The sequence below is a fragment of the Pituophis catenifer genome, unplaced genomic scaffold (assembly GCF_029215685.1).
Source record: "Pituophis catenifer annectens isolate HBS135680 unplaced genomic scaffold, rPitCat1.0.hap2 SCAF_2, whole genome shotgun sequence".
Taxonomy (NCBI): Eukaryota; Metazoa; Chordata; class Lepidosauria; order Squamata; family Colubridae; genus Pituophis; species Pituophis catenifer.
Window position 1 is genome coordinate 68,319,512 of NW_027256882.1, and position 19,154 is coordinate 68,338,665.

Sequence of the window (19,154 nt, forward strand, 5' to 3'; positions counted from 1 at the left end):
CATACTTCTATAGATTTGATGACTCATTGGTTCATACTCTCTACCCAGTAAAGGGGAGTGAAAATTCATTTGTGGGAAAGAGTATTTGTTAATAATGTATTAAGTATTGTTTTTAAATGGAAATAACAAGTAGCAAATCCAACAGAAAAAGACTTGTGTGTAAATAGGGGAATGAAGTATTTTTTAAGAGAAAGGAATGCTAATAATCTTTGAGCTACTCTAATCAATTATTGAAAGCTACAGATAGTGGAGAATTGACTCACTCACTTTCTCACTGAGGAAACCCAGTATTGCAGAGTGTTCTCTAAACTATAGGGCTGTGATGGCGAACCTATGGCACAGATGCCCGAAATGGCACACGGAACCACGGGGCCCGGCATACGCGGCATCGCCCATTCCTCTTCCAGGTTTCTGGCACGATGATCAGCTGGCCTTTTTACATGCTGCAGTACCGGAAACTAGAAGAATAGGTCTTCCGTTTTCCTGAGTGAGCATGCTCGCCAGGCAGCTGATCATCGTGTGTGCATGTGCACCAGAAACCCAGAAGAATAGCTGACTGAAACTGGATGTTCATTTTCTGGTGCGCACATGCACTCTGGGCAGTTCCTCTTACGGGTTATGGCCCAGATGCATGCTCACACTCCCTTCGCCATCACTACTATAGGGGCTACATTGGGTTGCCGGTTGGGATGGGGTCCAATTCAAAGTGCTGTTTATGTCCCATGAAGCCATTTGTATATGTATGTGCATACACATGCATACACACAGGTACTGCTTTCGGTGGATTGGCACCATGAGAACTCTGGTTCAAATCCCCATTCTTCTATAACAGGGGTGTCAAACTCATGACCGGTGGTCTGGATGTGTCACATGCTGGCCACACCCTCACCGGGTTTAGCAAAGGGGTAGAAAGTCACAATACGTCACATGATGATGTGACATTGTGAGTTTGACACCCATGCTCTATAAGACCAACAAAGATACTTAAATCAGCCAGGACCTCATAGCAAAAAAAGCAGGTGGTTAGCTGGGAGAAGCATGAAATAAGACATTAAATACAAGGGCACAAATTGCAAATAGATGTCTTCATCTATAGCATTACAACAGAGGCCTTGGCAGATGTTTTCTATAACATTGCTATAAATAGATTTGGATTGTTGAAGTAATTGTTATTGGCCAACTGATATTTTGAGCAGAAGATATTTGCTCGATCTTAATATTGATCTTAGTTGGAGTTTAGCAACGGCCAAGTAGTTTGAAGTGTATTATCAATCACAGTTTATGTCAATTATCTGAAGATGCATTGGAGGGCTATTTTGCTACTAAAAGTGGACTCTAAATAGTTTTTCTTTTTGAAATAAAATATAGCAGTGGATGTGGTACAGAAATGTGGTTTTGGGTGCAACTGGATAAAAATAAGTATCACTACTATTACATTTCTTTAGTGTTTAATAAACATGTTTATTAAGCACTAAATAAATGTAATAGTAGAAAATTAATAAATTAATAAAATTAATAAATTAATTTTAATTTATTTATTTATTTTAATTATTTTATTTTATTAATTTTAAAATTAATAAAACTTTATTTAAAAAAAGAAGAAGTAAGTATTACTGTAAGGTCAAACTGTTATGTCCACCGGTGAGAATGGGCAATAGGGACTTAGAAGTTAAGATACTTAGTGATCTGGAAAGAAGTGTTTCCAGATGAAGAATAGGTTAGGTCAATTTCCCTCAAATGGCTGCCATCCAGATTTTATTTATTAGATTTTTCCCTTTGTTTCTTTGTACATGACTCAAAGCTAACATACCTAATAGTTTTTCTTACTCCTATTTTTCCCACGTCAACAACCCTATGAGGAGGTAGCCAGTATTCCTGCCTAAGACAGAACTAGAAATCACAGTCTACTGGTTTTTAGGCCATCACCTTAACCACCTTCTGATGTGTGGAGACCATAATTTCTACTATTCTCACAGGTTTCCCATCCAGGGATAGCTATGCTAGTTTGTAAGGAAGGGATCTGCAGTTCAGCACATTTGGTGGCATTGGGGTGGGCAAGCTTCAATAAAAAAAGAGTAACCTCCCTGAACCACTGGTACTATGTATATGTAATACATACATGCACACATACATACAGTTTGCTTTTAATAGGAGCATACAGAAGAATAATCCAAATCCAATACAGGGTTCTAAGAGCCAAGCCAGGTTGTCAGCTAGTCCAGAGGTCAGAAGGTTTCTTACATGATCAAGATTCATAGGAATGTTGTGCAAGAAATGGAAATCAGATTTGTTGCCAGCCAAGAGAACATGGGTCAGGGTTGCCACTTAAATCAGATGCAGCCAGCTGTGATTCATCAAAAAAGTTTATTCTGTTGCTTAGCAAGTGGCCTCATGGAATGTCTTTGCTATGCTCTGCCTGCCTCTCTACTTGCTGGGTAGCAAAGCTGGGAGGCTTATGTCATCCCCATCCGACTATCCCATCTGTACAGATGGTTCCTATGGCTCTTGACTTGGTATCTCCTGAGGCTAACATTCCACAGTTTCAGCTGGAGCAGCTTCTTCAGATTCAGAATCTCGGTCCTGAATGGGGATCATGGCACTCACCACAGTTTGAACAAGATGGTTATTATCTTGTCTCCAGATCTCTAAACCCACCAGAGACTACTGCCTGATAGTTTCCTCATAAGGAGCAGCTGTCTGGAGCACTTGTGGGCAATCTCAAATCCTTTGTCTGAAGAGGAATTGCCAGTCTAGTTTCCTCTGTGGCCATCAGCACTACTTTTCAGAATTGTCTTCAGTCTATAATTGCTTTCCTGGAAGTCTGATGACCAGGCTTTCCAAAATAACTATTTTTGTTTCTTCTAAGTGGAGAATCAGTCTTTCTTCTCCTAACAAAGGAAGCACTGCCAAGGAAGCTGAGAAGTATGAAAAGGCTAGCAGATATTGGTGCTTACATGTCTAAAAACAAGCACATTGTATATCATTATTATACTGCATTGAGCAGGTTCATGGTTTTACATCTTTATTGCTTCGTAATTGTGCTTTGAGAATTTGAGGACAGCTATCAAGTTTACAATCAAGATACATTTGCTTAAGCGAGTCAGTTCCAGGAACTCAGTATTTCCTATTAATGCTGTACTAGTATTAATGCACATCTGAAAATCTTTTTAATTTGGATCAAAAGTGCACAAATCCTAAATTTAACCATTCACAATTCTAGCATACATGCTCTTATTTTCCCACCAATAACTAATTTGTAATAAGGAAGTAATAAGTAATAATGTAATAAGTAATAAGGGACGTGGTAGCTCAGTGGCTAAGATGCTGAGCTTGTCGATAGAAAGGTCGGCAGTTCAGCGGTTCGAATCCCTAGTGCCACATAACAAGGTGAGCTCCCATTACTTGTCCCTGCTTCTGCCAACCTAGCAGTTTGAAAGCACGTAAAAAATGCAAGTAGAAAAATAGGGACCACCTTTGGTGGGAAGGTAACAATGTTCCATGCGCCTTTGGCATTTAGTCATGCTGGCCACATGACCACGGAGATGTCTTCAGACAGCGCTGGCTCTTCAGCTTTGAAATGGAGATGAACACCGCCCCCTAGAGTCGCGAACGACTAGCACATATATGCGAGGGGAACCTTTACCTTTACCTTTAATAAGGAAGAAGAAATGTCTAATCCAAAATCTAGACAGATTTATTGAGAATTATGCTGTAATTCTAAAGGAAAGGAATACCTGGACATGGTTAGAGTCATTGAAATCCATTCTGTTGCATAATGGTATGTCCCTCTGTATATGTTGTGCAACCATATGGAGCAGAAACATTTTATACATAGGTACATACGTATATACATTTTGTGGTGCAAATGTAGCTGATCCTACAATGTCCCAATGAGTTTTCAGAAATTTCAGTTAGGGGAAAAAATTCTAGCATGCTTCACCATGACTTAAACAGTAAAGCTGCTCCTGCAGCTATGTACGGAGGATACAAGCTTAATCCCATTCTGATTTTACTTAGACTGACTTTAATTCTTCAGATAGTGCTATTATTGTGGCTCAGGGCTATTTCTGTTCTTTCTTCATATTAGATGAGAGAGAACAGAATTTTAGTAGCTGCCTGGATTTGCCTTTTGTCAAAGGATAAATAGAGCATATGTTAAATGTTCTTTTTCTACACACGTTTTTCTCACTTCTTTTAGATGTTTAAATATTTGCAAGCAAGAGACTATATAGCTTAACAATTAGAGAAGCCATAGATTGCCCCCCTTTTTTTAAAAAAAATGTCTCTGGTTGGACAGAGCATCAGACTATCCTTAAACCCCTTGTTGGTTTTGCAAGACAGTCAGAAGAATAAAGACTTTTTTTTACTTTCCACCAATTTTAAAACCAAATTTCTGCAAACAAAAGAAAGCTCCTTATCAATGTCTCACTCTGCTCAGAAACTGTCCAATAGCCATCCCAGTTTTCTCCTTAACAATCATTCTATCAATCTCACAAGGCTCAAAATCCTATCATTAAGCACTGACATTATCCAGGATTACCCCAGGATTGACCTGACGTTACCTGGACTTCATTTGTTTGCTCTGAACTTGGCCTCTATGAAATTCTAATTATTTTCTTATTTTGTTCTATTTAAAAGGAATTGTGAACGAATTAAAATAGAATCAAGCTATATGGAGTTTATCTGGGATTAGAAGCCTCAACTGCTAAAATATATTCTCAAACCGCCTGGAAATTCCACAACGATAGACATCTGAATAGCATAATTGGTAATGAATAAGAAGGGTGGAGAAGGAAAGGGATTGTTTTATTGTTTCTGTTCTTTTGAGGAAGGGTTAATGATAGCTTGTTGTAACAGGTTGTACTGTGTTTACCATAGTGTACAGCACAGAAATAGTTTCTCTTTATAAATGTAGGGGTAAGAGGGCAGCTTGACTGATTTAAAATATTAGACGCGAACAAAATACCTTCAGATGCATAAAAGTCTGTAGAGATTCTCAGTCATCCAGGCCATGGTTGTTCCAGATATTTGGAGGTTGGCATGCCTGCCCGGCTGCCCCCATCTACCCACTAAAAATTGCAAGTGAAGATAAGTCTGTGTTTAATGGTATTTTCACTTATACTCATGATGGCCAAATGTCTAAAAAAAAAAAAAGTCAAAATGGGGAGCAGAGCAAGAGTTTATAATGCATGCAGTGAAAAATCCAGACATGCATAATAAGAGCCTGCCAAGTTCCAATACAGAAGATGTAAGACTAGACTGAATTTAATTCTATTAACTAAAGCTTGACAAAGTCCAGCATTGTTCTGAGAGCAAATAGGTGATTAACCAACAGTAACATATAGAGAGGAACTCCAATTTTGTTTTTATTTTTTGTTTTTAATCCCTTAGGATCCCTAAGAGAAAGAACTAGAAGATTGTTTTACAAAAGCCTCTTAAACAAATTGACTCAGAATGCAAAAGTGCTTTAAACAGCTTCCTATCCAAAGGAAGGAGCAAGAAAGAAAAAGATACTCATATTAAATCTTTCATTTTACATGAGATGTGCAACAAATCTTAATACAAACCCATCTAAAAAAGGTAATGAACTCAGATAAATTCATCTGCATATTCCTGCATAAGAACCGTGCTTATTTAAAACAAACAGGTTTAATGCCAGATCAAAGAAGTAAACAATGCTCCAATTAAAAAACTACCAAACCAGACAAATAACCAAACAGTAAACAACAATCTAATCAAGGAACCACCAAGAACACTCTCACCAACATTGATAGGGCAAGCCACTTGCCCTAGAGACAGAGAGAGAGCAAAGCCCACTCCCTTTTAGTACTGATGATGTTAACAAGTTGAGTAATGAAACAACCAAGCTCAGAGAGCACCAAGGACCCCACAATTGAACCAAACACACAGAATGATAGAAGAGTAACACAAAGAAGCTCTACATTTATGGACAATGCATCCTTCTTCTGCCCTTCTCAAAATAGTCAAGACTTTGTCCAATGAGAGAGACAGAAAAAAGAGAAATAGTAATGGAAAAATATGGTTGAATTATAAATGAAGGATACTATCCTCTATACAATGTGGGAAGTAACGGCATAATGTATGCTTTGTTTCATGGAGCCACGCTATACAGGGTATGTCACCTACTGCTTCAAATGACAATATGCAAATAGTGTTCAAACTGACCTAATGAATCCTGAGCTTTTTCTGGAGTAAATGTGACCATTTGTCCATTCTCAGGCTGTGCTAATATTTCACATGACTGCTTTCGTACATTATAAATTAGCTCCAGGAACGTCACACACATCAACAAATAAGAGAAATAGATTTCCCTTATGATGTATTGCTCAAGCTTGACATTCTCAGAGGGCAACACGTGCCTGAACGGTTTGTTTCTAGTTTGTCTGCCAATTCCACATCTGGAACTGATGAATTCCAGTTCACGGTACAGTTCCCGGACAATGGAAGAATGGAGATACAGCACAATTTTTCATATCTTTCCAATTTATCTTATTCCCTTCTATTTAAGCTAGGATTTCATCATTGTTGAAGAAGAAATGGAAAGGCTTATAAAAATAAAATAATATAACTCATAGTCCAACACGACAGCTTTTGAGGGAACTAGAGATTTAAGCATTGTACTCAGCATTCTTCCAGGATTCCCTGGAAAATCTACAAAAGTTTAAAACAGTCCTTTTTAAAAAAATCCGTATGTACCCTTTTCCATGACCATTTCTGGCATTTGACAAAATGGACTTTGGCTTATGATAACTTATTCTGCAATATATTTGAAAAACTGCCACTATCACATTATATTTGATCAACTCTGCCCATAGCCTGGAGTTCAATCCTGATGGGTCCTAAGGCTGATTCAGCCTTCCATCCTTCCGAGGTCGTAAAATGAGATTGTTGGGGGCTATATGAAAATAATGCTAACATTGTAAACCAACCCAGAGTGTGCTGTAAAATGCTATGAGGTGGCATATATATGCTATCACAGTATTCTTTTTCTTTACCCAATAAATATACATTCAAACTGATAGAAAACCAGGGAGGAAATGGTAACATAGAATCCCCTACAATATTATAAAATTGGGAAAAATGGCCATTCTTACTTCAGTTGGGCAGATCAAAACTTGAACATACAAAAATATGTTTTGCCAGAGACTTACCATTTCTACTTAATGTTATGGTTTCAAATACATTTAGATGAATCCCCCAAACCTTCTTTAATGTAGCACTCATATTAATCTCCATGTGAAGTTATTTGGCAGCAAATATTAACATGAGAAGCACAATTTCTAGACTGTTTTTGTTTCAGAAAACAAAAAAGGTATTGGAAAAGCAATTAGGTAGGTAGGTAAATCACCCAGAAAAAGCAACAAACAATCAAGAACCCAAAATCAAAATCCCAGCTCCACAATTCAGGTGATGTCAAAGCCAGCCTGTCAAGCTCTTAAATATGCCATACCGTTTTTTCCACTTGATTCATAAAATCAAGATTTTACGGTATATTAAAACCTGGATCCTTACTTGCCACTTGGTTGTTAAATCAAAAGAAGCAAACCAATTACAAATCCTGTTTCCAGATTCTTATTTAGTTTAATTTATTGTCATTGCACCTCATACAACGAAATTAAATGCCATCTTCAGTGTACATTATAACTATAAAAATAAAACACAAACACATATCCTTCACATTCTATACAATTGGATTGAAAACCCCTGAAACTGCATTAATATTGCACTATACAGTAGAATTCAGTATAGTTACTGCCCTGGGATAGAAGCTGTTTTTCAGCCTATTTGTCCTTGTTTTTATTGTCCTGTACTGTCTGCCAGATGGTAATAGTTCAAAAAAAGGATGCCCAGGATGAGATGGATCTTTAAGAATGTTTTGAACTTTCTTAAGGCAGCGGGAGCTATAAAGCTCTTCCAAAGAGGGGAGAGGGCAACCAATGATCCTCTGGGCAATGATGTTAACCCTCTGGAGTGCTCTCCTATCTGCCGCTGTGCAATTGGCAAACCATACACAGGTGCAATAAGGGGAAATGTGAGAAAATAGGAGCCCAGCTTCTGATGAAATTTAAGCTTTTAAAAAATAGTTTGATAGTTAAACTCATTTTTCCAGATTTTAAGAAAAAGTAGGAGCTAGGACAGGGAGGTAATAGGGCTAGGATGTAAAGTACACTTGACTTGATTTCATTTATATTTAATTCATGTAAAATCAATTAAATGCAGTTGATATATTTACAGTCAATGCCTGACTCCAAAGAGGAGGAGGGGGGGGGGAAATAACCAGACATTTTGGGAAGGATTCAGGGGAGTATTCCCTGTGACTTTTGATAGCATTTTTGTCTGCCTACTGTCCTTCCTAAGGACTTGGGATAGGCAGATGTGGATGTTTGACCGTGTTACAGAAATCGTCAAAGGAGATAAACTGTCCCTTTGCAATTGACTGATGGTGAATTGGTCAGTGCCGATGGTGTTCAGGTGGTGCTCCAATTGTTTTGGGATCACGCCCAAGGCACCCATTACTATTGGTATCGTCTTTGCTTTCTTTTGCCACAGTCATTCTATTTCTATTATTTTTATAAGTAACTCAAGGTGGTGAACATATCTAATACAGGTGCTCACCGACTTACAACAGTTTGTTTGGTGACTATTCAAAGGTACAACGGCATTGAAAAATGTGACTTATGACTGTTTTTCGCAGTTACGACATTTGCAGCATCCCCATGATCACGTGATCAAAATTCAGACACTTGGCAATTGGTTCATATTTATGACTGTTGCAGTGTCCCAGGATCCTATGATCACCTTTTGCAAACCTTCTGACAAGCTAACTCAGTGGGAAAGCCAGGTTTACTTAACAACCGGGTTACTAGCTTATCAACTGCAGTGATTCACTTAATAAATGTGGAAAGAAAAGTGGAGTAAAATCCACTTAACAAATGTCTCACTTAACAACAAAATGTTAGTCGTAACTTGAGGACTACCTGTACTTCTTCCTATTTTCCCCTCAACAACAGTCCTGCGACATGAGTTGGTTTGAGAGAGAGTGATTGGTTCAAAGTTTCCAGGTGGACTCTCATGACTAAGGTGGGACTAGAACTCTCAGTCTCCCAGTTTCTAGCTTGTTGCCTTAACCGCTAGATCAGTGGTATCAAACTGGCAGTCTGTGGGCCAGCTGCGTCAGAGTAGGCCACGCCCACCCCAGCTCCACGAAGGGGGAAAAAGTCACGATACATCACATGACGGCAACATACCATCGCGAGTTTGACACTGGTGCACTAGGTCAAACTGCTTTTCTACCTTCTTTAGCTTTTTTTAACATTAGCTTATAATAAAGCCTCTCTTAACAGCAACAAAAGGAGCATCTCTCACTAATGGTTGGAGTGCTGAAGAAAGAGTCAGGTTCTTGATACAACTGATGGGCCCTGGAAAAGCTCCTGTGGCCATTTACTTAACACTCGTTTGGTTCTATGCACTCAAAAGAAAAGGTCAGCTGTTCCTTGCTGCCAGAAAGAAACTGGAGCAGGCATTCAACAAATGTGTTTCTGCGGACGGCATACCCAGATGGGGCAACTGAAGCCAAGGTGGAACCCGCAATTTCTTTTTTCCAAACTTGCATCATATGGGTTGAACTGGGTGAGTACCTGACCAACAGCCAGAAAAATCGAGGCAAGGTTCCAAGAGATGCATAAAATAGATTTCTGTTCATCCCTGGCATTTTTCTATTTGGAGCCAACCAAACAGTTTCCAAGCCTGGGAGGTATAAAAAAATATATATTGCAGAAAAGAAGAATTTCACCTTTGGGGAAGATTTAATCCAGCTCAAACACAGCAACAAAACAGCACAGTTCAAACAGCTGTTGCAAGCAAAATGTGCAGAGAGAAAAACACACAAGTAAAAACAGATCCCTTTCTTATCCTTACTATTTGCAATGCTGAAACAGAACTCTCAGAGAAAACTAAAGTTTATGCCCAGCAGTTTTTTCCAGTCATCCCCCAAATCCTACCAAATAAAAAATTTCCTCTCTTGCCACTTGATCACTAGCATTTTTAATCCCCATGGACACGCAATCAAAATTTGGCATGTATTTCAGTGGTGGGTTTCAATTTTTTTTACTACCGGTTCTGTGGTGTGGCTTGATGGGCATGGCATGGCTTGGTGGGCGTGGCAGGGAAAGGATGCTGTAAAATCTCCATTTCCACCCCCCTCCAGGGGAAGGATACTGCAAAATCCCCATTTCCTCCCGATCAGCTGGGACTTGGGAGGCAGAGAATAGATGGGAGTGCGGCTAGTCAGAATTTTTACTACCGGTTCTGTGAACTACTCAAAATTTCCGCTACTGGTTCTCCAGAATTGGTCAGAACCTGCTGAAACCCACCTCTGATGTATTTATGACCATTACACTGTCCTGGGGTTAGGTAATTATCATTTGCAACCTTCCCAGCTGGCTTCCAACAAGTAAAATCAATGGGAGAACCCAGATTTGCTTAATGACCACATGATTCACTTAACTGCAGTGATTTGTTTAATAACTGTGATTAAAAAAAAGTCATAATATGGGGTGCAACCACTGGCACAGTGGTTAAATGCAGGCAAACTCTCCCCACTGCCAGAAGTTTGATCCTGACCAGCTCAAGTTTGACTGAGCCTTCCATCCTTCTGAGGTCAGTAAAATGACGATTTGTTGGGGGCAATATACTGACTTTGTGAACCACTTAGAGAGGGCTGTAAAGCACTGTGAAGCAGTACATAGGTCTAAATGCTATTGCTATTAATAACTGCCTTGCTTAGCAATAGAAATTTGGGGTTTCATTGCGGTCGTAAGTTGGGGACTGCAGAAGGAGACAGTCCATGAGGAAGGGATCTAACTGCTTTTGTTACAGGCAGTTCCTGGTTAAGAACAAATTCTGTTCCTAACACTAACTTGAATTTGTATGTGTCATTCACTTAACGACTGAGGCAAAAAAGATCATAAAATTGAATGCGATCACATGATACTTTGATTAATGACCACTTAATTATGAATTTTCCAGGTCCAAATTGTGGCCATAGGTCAAGGACTGTATAACTCTTGGGCAAGTGAAGATTCCCATCTCCTGAATAAGAGGAACAACCTACATTCCAAAGTCCTCCTTGTTCAAACTTAACAATCTGCCATGTGAACACATAGGTGTTCCTGTCACCAACTTACTTCGCTTTAAAGACAATTTTATTCCAAAGGTCTCAGAGTGATTGTTTATAACTGCTAAAAATAATGGTACCATGTTTCCCTGAAAATAAGATCGGGTCTTATATTAATTTTTGCTCCAAAAGACGCATTAGAGCTTATTTTCTGGTTAGGTCTTATTTTGGGGAAAATATGGTACTAAATGCACCCATCTGGCTGACAATCTTAACTGGGGCTTATTTTGGAGGTAGGGCTTATATTACGAGCATCCTGAAAAATCATGCTAGGATTTATTTTCCGGTTGGATCTTATTTTCGGGGAAACAGGGTACTAGTAACAGAACGCCAAACATTTCTGAAAAGACTCTATTCTCATTTCATCTTCTGAAAAACATCAAAATGTGTTGTAAAAGTGGCATCAGCCTTCCCTTTTGACCCATATTTTTTTAATCTGAAGCTAGCATTTCTAGTCCCAGAGCTGAAATTAAATAAATAAATAAATGTGTAACTTGCACAATACAGAGACAGAAAATTGCAAAAAAGGCAAGAGACAATAGTTGTTATATTTTCCCAGAAGTGAGGAACTTCTTCATGACAGAAAGAGAGGAAGGGTTAGAGAAGGTGATATTTTTAAAAATAACCCTCACAGGAAATAGAAGTATCTAATATTCTGAAGCGTGCAAAATGTGTAAACACTAAATTTTGCAAAGCCAGCCAACTGCTGGCTGAATTTCCACATTTAGTTTCAAAGCAAACAATTTTAGACTCCTGCTGTTTTCCTCCCAAATTCTTCCATCTAAAGAGATAAGTGAGATATCTGCAATCAAAGAGTTAATAACATTTATATTATGAAAAACAGAAGTGCTGCAGAATTAGATATTCCCATACCTTTCCCCAGGGCATCCAAATTGATGAATATAGAATTATCTCTTCTCTTATGCCCACATCAATTCTTTGCCCATGGATGTTGAAACACACACAAAGAAATGGCCCTGAGTAATTTTGAATCATCAAAAGATGAATGAAAGCTAGATTAGGATCAGTTGTCGCACTGCTACAAAATCAACAGTAAATCAACAACCAACAATGTAACTTTATATTTGTGAAAGACCAGATGAAAAAAATAGTTTTTGATCCTCAATAATACAATGTTGAGAAAATTGTGCATTATCTATCAGACACACGTGGAACTGTAGGCAAATTACAGTTTTGTAATATTGTAATATTTCTAGGCATATTGTCACTACAGGGAATGTATAATACGGATAGGACATCGTTCTGTCAATTTGACAATTTCATTCTGTCAATTCAGTTTGATGGGGGGTGTTTATGTACCAAGTTTGCAAGCAAATTAAAGTTGCACAGCATAAATTATCTCAGATAACTTAGTTTTGCCTTGATCACGCTATCACACTCTGAAATAATATTGCAGGGGAAAACTATGTCCTTGCTAAAAACCATTAGAACAAAAAACAACACAAGTGCTGTGAAAACTAGTAAGGACATACAGTAACTGATATATAAAAAAGAGCTTGATTCTTAGTTTACATTTAAAGGGACAAAACTGATATTTTCTTGAGCTCTAAACCATCAAAGTAGAGCCATAATTCCTTTTTTTTTTTTTTTTTGCTTCATATGCTGTGTGTTAGCTAAACAGAAGCCACATCTATAAAACCACAGCATAGTCAACCCTTAAAAGCTAGGGACTTGGATAAGATTTAAAATAATGCCTCTGCCTTAGTTTTACACCACCTCTGTGACTCAGGAGAAAGGGGTCTGGAGAGGCAGGAAAACTTTAACTCTTTACTCTTACCTTCTACTGTGTGTTTTTGGCTTGTTCCTTTCCCTTGCCCTCTGGTTCAGCAAAAGGCACCTTCACCCAAAGAAAAGCTTTTATGAAAGAAATAAAAATTTTCTTTCATAAAAGAAAGCTCTTATGGGTGGGGCAGGGAGGGTGAATCTTTACTTGCAGAACCTGACTAGGTGGCTCAGTGGCTAAGACACTGAGCTTGTCAATCAGAAAGGTCAGCAGTTTGGTGGTTCGAGTCCCTAGTACAGGTCTCCTGCGTGAGCAGGGCGTTGGACTAGATGACCTCCAAGGACCCTTCCAGCTCTGTTACTGTTACTGAATTCCTCAACTGGAAGTATCATTGCTAGAATTCTGAGATGTGAAATCTACACATCTTAACACTACTCGGGATGAGAAAGACTAGAGGTCTCCAGGTGGAATGGGATTAGGTACACAAAGATTCAACTGGGCACAGAAGGGCACAGAAACTTGCAAGTAACTTATTACTATGGTAAAACATTGAGGGTGGAGTACAAACTCCTGCAAACAAGGTAGGGTTAAATTAACTGAATAAATCCATATAAAAAAAGCCTTATTAAACAAATGCAACTACATTCTTGTACAAATTAAGCTTCACCTTTTACACCAGTTTAGCCTGTTCCAAATCTTTTATCAATCTCTAATAATCACTATTCTTTTAAACATTGAGAGCCATCAGATTTGCTAGTGAAACTAACGTGGGTAACATCTTAAATTATGCACTGGGCAGGGTGGATAAAAATCAATGATTTTGATTTTTTTTATTTAAATTGGATTTTTTTGATTTTTATTGAATTTATTTTAATAAAAAACTTTTGGGATAAAAATCTATCATAAGATAGTTTTCTATTTAAGATACATAAATAATTTAGTTTATTCAGCATGAAATGGAGCTTAGTTATGTAGCATGAGGCTGTATATTCTGCAACACTGGGACTATCGGTGAGTCAAAGTGGGTCAAAGGAGTAGCAGAGATGACAGTTGCTCTTTAAAAATTATGATTTAAATCGAGTTGATTTAAATCAAGCCTTTTTACTAGTGATTTAAATCATGATTTAAATTGTGATTTAAATCAACTCGATTTAAATCAAATCCACCCTGGCATTGGGGATGGATCACCTGTCAAATACAAGAATAGGATATAAGCATTCTTAAAATCAGATTCATCCAATGAGAATTATTGAAAGAGTGTTTCTCTTGAACCATGTCATTTTATTCATTCAAAGTTCATTTTAAAGGGATTAAAAATTGGGAAGTTTTCCCTGGGTACTTCAATTAGGATTAGAATTACCACTCCTTCAACAGAAACTGAGACTTTAAAAAGATATAGAAGAACATTGCAAAATGTAATTAGAACTCAGCACTCCAAAATGGCCTCAATTTGGAAGGCACTAGGAACAGTTAGATGTATTCATAGAAAAGTCTGTAAGAGATCATGATGGCTATAAATAATTGATAGAATTAGCCACAAGGAATCTGCTTGTAGTTTTTCCATAAGCATTTCATAGCCTAGCCTAGGCTTAGCCTAGGTCAGGGGTGTCAAACTCGCAGCGTCACAGCGGCATCACATGATGTATCAGGATTTCCCCCCCCCCCCTTTGCTAAACCGGGTGGGGCCAGGGCCAGCACATGACGCATCCGGCCCGCGAGTTTGTAGCTGGCATGCCCGGAGAGATGGCTCTGTGTGCCACTTTCAGCACGTGTACCATCATGGCACTATATGAACCTTAGGGTTCCTTCCAAATCTGTTATTTTATCATTCCAAAATACAATCTTCTCCAAACTGCAGAACTTCCGAAGACAGACCAATAGTATTTTTTAAACATATACCAATCCCACAACACGTTGCTCAACATTGTATAACATCCAACCAAATAATTATATTCTTCTCATTAACACAGTATACTAAACATGTTACTTCCAATTTACAGTGCTAAAAAAGGTCAACACTTATATACATCAGCACAATCCTGGTAACTGCTAAGATATTCTTGAGAAATACTGTTGTTTTCTTGAGTCACAAGAGTCACATGGACATTTCTAAAATGAAGAAACAATATACTTCCAAGAACCAAAAGGAAGGTGGGGGTCAGGGGGGAAGGATGGCTTCTCTAAGCTTGGCACCTCTTGAATGAGTAACCAAATGATGAATTGAATTAATAGATAGATCAATTTGCTAGTTATCTGGCATAGAAATAAATCAGGTTTTAATTTGTTAGAGCTGTACAGAAATGTTTTTTCCAATTCATAACCTCTTGCCAATACTTGGAACTCCTGAATACTTGGATCCCATTATATGAGATCCAAGTTATTTCTGCTTTAGAAAAGAATCAATTAAATCAATGGAAATTCATTCATGTCTTCATCCAAAGGTTTTGTCATGATTTTTCCTTAAATAAACTAACTTTCCAAAGGCAAATAAAATTGCTAATTCAAAGTTTTAGATGCCGTAAAATAATGAAAAATACCATGGGAATCAAGAATGTTGTAATACCAAAGCTATATAGTTTCATGTATTTTTAAGATGAAAATAAACTATACTGACTTTCTTTTGAATCGCTATATAAAGAAGAGTTGCTCATTCAATCTCTTTTTTTTTAGTTATATGGGCTTTGGTCTTCAGAGGAAATTCATACTTCCTACCATCCTAAACATAATGGAGAATAATCACCAACAAACTGAATGGAACTCCCAAACAGGCATGTATAGGGAATGTGGCACCTGTGCTTAAGTTCCAGTAAAATTAATGGAACAAATACAAAGTTGAGTATTATTAAGTCCTATTGAAAAATGCATTTCTCTATGCAGCGGATCTCTCTCAGTATATAAAGTAGGAAGGAAGGGATAGAGTCCAGAAAATAAATATATGAGTGAGTTCCAACTTTTTCTATTTATGTCACAAGCCCCATCCAGTTAAAGCCAAGCATCTGTGAAAGAAGCTTCTGTCAGCATATTCCGAGCTCCATTTAGGTAAACTTCTGGGAAACTTTTTCAGTTGAGTTTGTGCACAGCCAGTCTCACTTAGGTGATTCACGGGAATGTTGATGAAGAGGTAAACTAGGATCAAGGGAACAGACTAGAGGAAGAAAACTGGAACTGCTTTCCTACTTGAGAGCTTCTAATTGAGCTTTCTTTCCAGGGAATCTTTTCTTTAGTATTCCCACTACCACAGCAAACCACGGCTGTTATTACCTATGAGTCCAGAGCAGCTGAAGACAGCATGGTCATACGTGATCAAGAAGGATATCTGTCTGGCACGTGGATACTTCTATGCATTTCAGTTCCTTCCCATCTGTACTGCTTTGCCTCCAAGATTTTATTTTATTTTATTTGTATCTCGTCTTTATTATTTTTATAAATAACCTAAGGCGGTGAACATATTCCTCCCTCCTACTAATTAAATTTGGTGCCACAGTGATATTAAGAACTACATTATAAATGGATGTAGGTTGCTAAAAACTGTAAGATCTGTAAGGAGTACCATACTCTTAGGACAGGCATTAAAAATGCTTAGAATCCAAGAAATTAAGGCCTATATAGGAATAGCTGGATTTCTATTCTAATTCTATCTCCACTACAGATACTCTGGGCCACTTATGCTGAAGTAAGTTTTTAAACACATCTCAGTTGCAGCAAGCACATTCTATATGTCACACTCCACTGTTAAAATGTGCAACCACCAGTCGAGTGAACGTAGCTAAAATTTGTTATCTTAGGAGTTCTCCTGGAGTCACTTCAATGACTCTACTTACTTATCAATCACAGTAAATTTGTACTTGCTTACCAATGTTCCTCACAACTGATTTGCACAATATTAAGATGAACTGAGTTTTAGTTCAGAAAAGTTAGCATATGAACCTAAAGGAAAGGTCAGCTGATTTCACCACTTACTCCTTTAACTGAAGTCAGTTAAACTGAAGCCTTGACTTATCTTCACATCTTTCAAGCCCATCAGCCTCCAATGTATTTTATGCAAATTGTTTTCAATGTCCTTTATGGGTACACTATTAAGAAACCTAAACTTGAAACCACTTTGAAATAAGTCACAAAGTTAATTGGGTTTTTAAGATGATATGCTAATATGATCTATATTGTTGTCCTTCTTGTACTCTCCAAAGAACCCCAGACACCTGGAAACCTCTACACTCCATAAGTACAATTTTGTATCAGAAGTTCTTCTCCAGATGTTAACTCAGTTACCTGTTGAAAATCAATTAATCCTACTGGTTCATGTCTCGGCATGAAAATAAAACCACTAAAATCTTTTCATGGCAGCCAGCAGACTGAAAAGTATTTCACCGCTTGACACCTCTCAATATTTTTTCCCTCTGCCCTGAAGCCCTCTCGTTCCTAGTTATTCTCAGAAATCACACCCATTTAACATTCAAGTACAGGTAGCCCTCGACCTTCAACCACAATTGAGCCCAAAATTTATGGTGCTAAGTGAGGCATTTCTTACGGGGGGTTTGCCTCATTTTACGACTTTTCTTGCCGCAGTTGTAAAGTGAATCTGGCTTCCCCATTGATTTTGCTGGTCAGAAGGTTGCAGAAAGTGCTCCCATGATCTTGGGACACAGCAATAGTCATCAATATGAACCAGTTCCTAAGCGTCCAAGTTTTGACCCTGTGACCATGGGAATGCTGCAACGGTCGTTAAGTGTGAAAAACATAAGTCACTTTTTACAGTGCGGTTGTAACTTTGAACAGGCACTAAACAAACTGTTGTAAGTCGAGGACTACCTGTAAAAGCTACGGACGGTAGCCTGTATCAATATTATGTTATTTTTTTTCTATCTGTCAACCATACTTTCAAAGATAACCATCACAAACAAAGTCCCTAATAAAGTAATTAATTAACCGCAATAAAAGCGTGTTACGCTCTGCCGCCTTAGGAATGGGAAACCTGCTTTGTCTGCATCTGAGTCACGATAAACCAAAAGGAGGTAAGAAAAACCTCTCCGGGAGGGATCTGTAAACAATTTGCCACAGGTCGGGACAAGACTTATGCCAATATCAAAGAAATGGTGGAATAGAATCATTAAAGAAAGGATGCAAAAGGAAGGACAGAATGAAAAGTGAATGGCAATTTTTTTTTAAAAAAAAATGTATTTATTTTAAATAATTAAACTGAATTGTTAAAATTGTCCCACAGCAAAGTTGGCTGTGGTGAGTTTGTCCTGTGGCGAAAGTTGTCCTGTGGCGAGTTGTTGTCCCATTCCAGTCCGGGACAGCTTCGCCGGGGTGCGGGGGGGGGAGGAGGTGTGTGTGGGGGGATGGAGAATGATCTGACGCGAAGCCTTTTGCAGCGAAAGCCACGAAGCGGGTCTCCCGAGGCTACCTTATAACCTAGGTGTGTTGTTGGGTCTCCCTGGTGAAGAACTTGACGCCAGAAATAAAACGCGAGAATAAAGAGGCTAGTAGTGCCACAAGTCTCTTCATTGTTTCAATTTGGGGGCTGGGTGGGAAAAGAGAAAGAGAGAGAGAGAGCTGCCCCCCCCACCCCCACCCGCCTCCCCTCCTGAAAAAACATTGCTTTGCTTACGGCGCCGAGGCGAAAAAAAAGGTGACGGGACGGGACTGCGGGGTAAATGTTTAACTCACCCGGGTTCAGGCTGCTCTGGAAGTAGAAGATGACCAGGAGCAAAGAGCCCAAGCAAGTGGCCAAGACCATGCGGTACACCCTGCTTTTTCTCATCTTCGTCCCTGCGCCGCATCCCACCCCCCACGGGATCAGAGCTTGGAAGAAGTTGGAGGAAATCGCGAGGAGCGACGCCAGCTCCTCATGGCCAGGCTTGTCCGGCTCCGCTCCCAGCGGCTGGCAGCCCAGGCTCAGCCGCTTCCAACCTCCACTTGGCTCGCGAGCCCAAAAGCTCCCCCCGGCCAAGAGGGGGGAAAACCTCTTCACCGGATAGGGCCGTACTAAGTAAGCGGGCCGGGGAGTGAGGCTCGAAAGAGCGAGAGGAGAAGAAGATGCTTTCCTTGGTAAGGCTCTTCCTTTCGGTGTGTACTTTTTTTTTTTTTTTGGTCCCCGATATCTTTGAGCGGGGAAAAGCGAAGAAAAAGTTTAGGACACGCGACCGGTGGGGAAAGCGGAAAGGCGGGCCCCCCCTCCGTCTTCCTGTCCCGTGGATCAGTCCGACTGAA

At 39.0% G+C, this 19,154-nt stretch overlaps 1 protein-coding gene across 1 annotated transcript in view; it reads right to left on the reverse strand.

Moving 5' to 3' along the window:
- The window catches only part of CHST13 (carbohydrate sulfotransferase 13), a 35,704-nt gene extending 16,850 nt beyond the window's left edge, over nucleotides 1-18,854 (reverse strand). Inside the window, exon 1 of the mRNA XM_070933607.1 lies at nucleotides 18,612-18,854. Within this exon, the coding sequence (XP_070789708.1) occupies nucleotides 18,612-18,705 (94 nt within the window). The 5' untranslated portion in view covers nucleotides 18,706-18,854. The remainder of the gene's footprint in view (nucleotides 1-18,611) is intronic.
- Nucleotides 18,855-19,154: the final 300 nt, after the last annotated feature.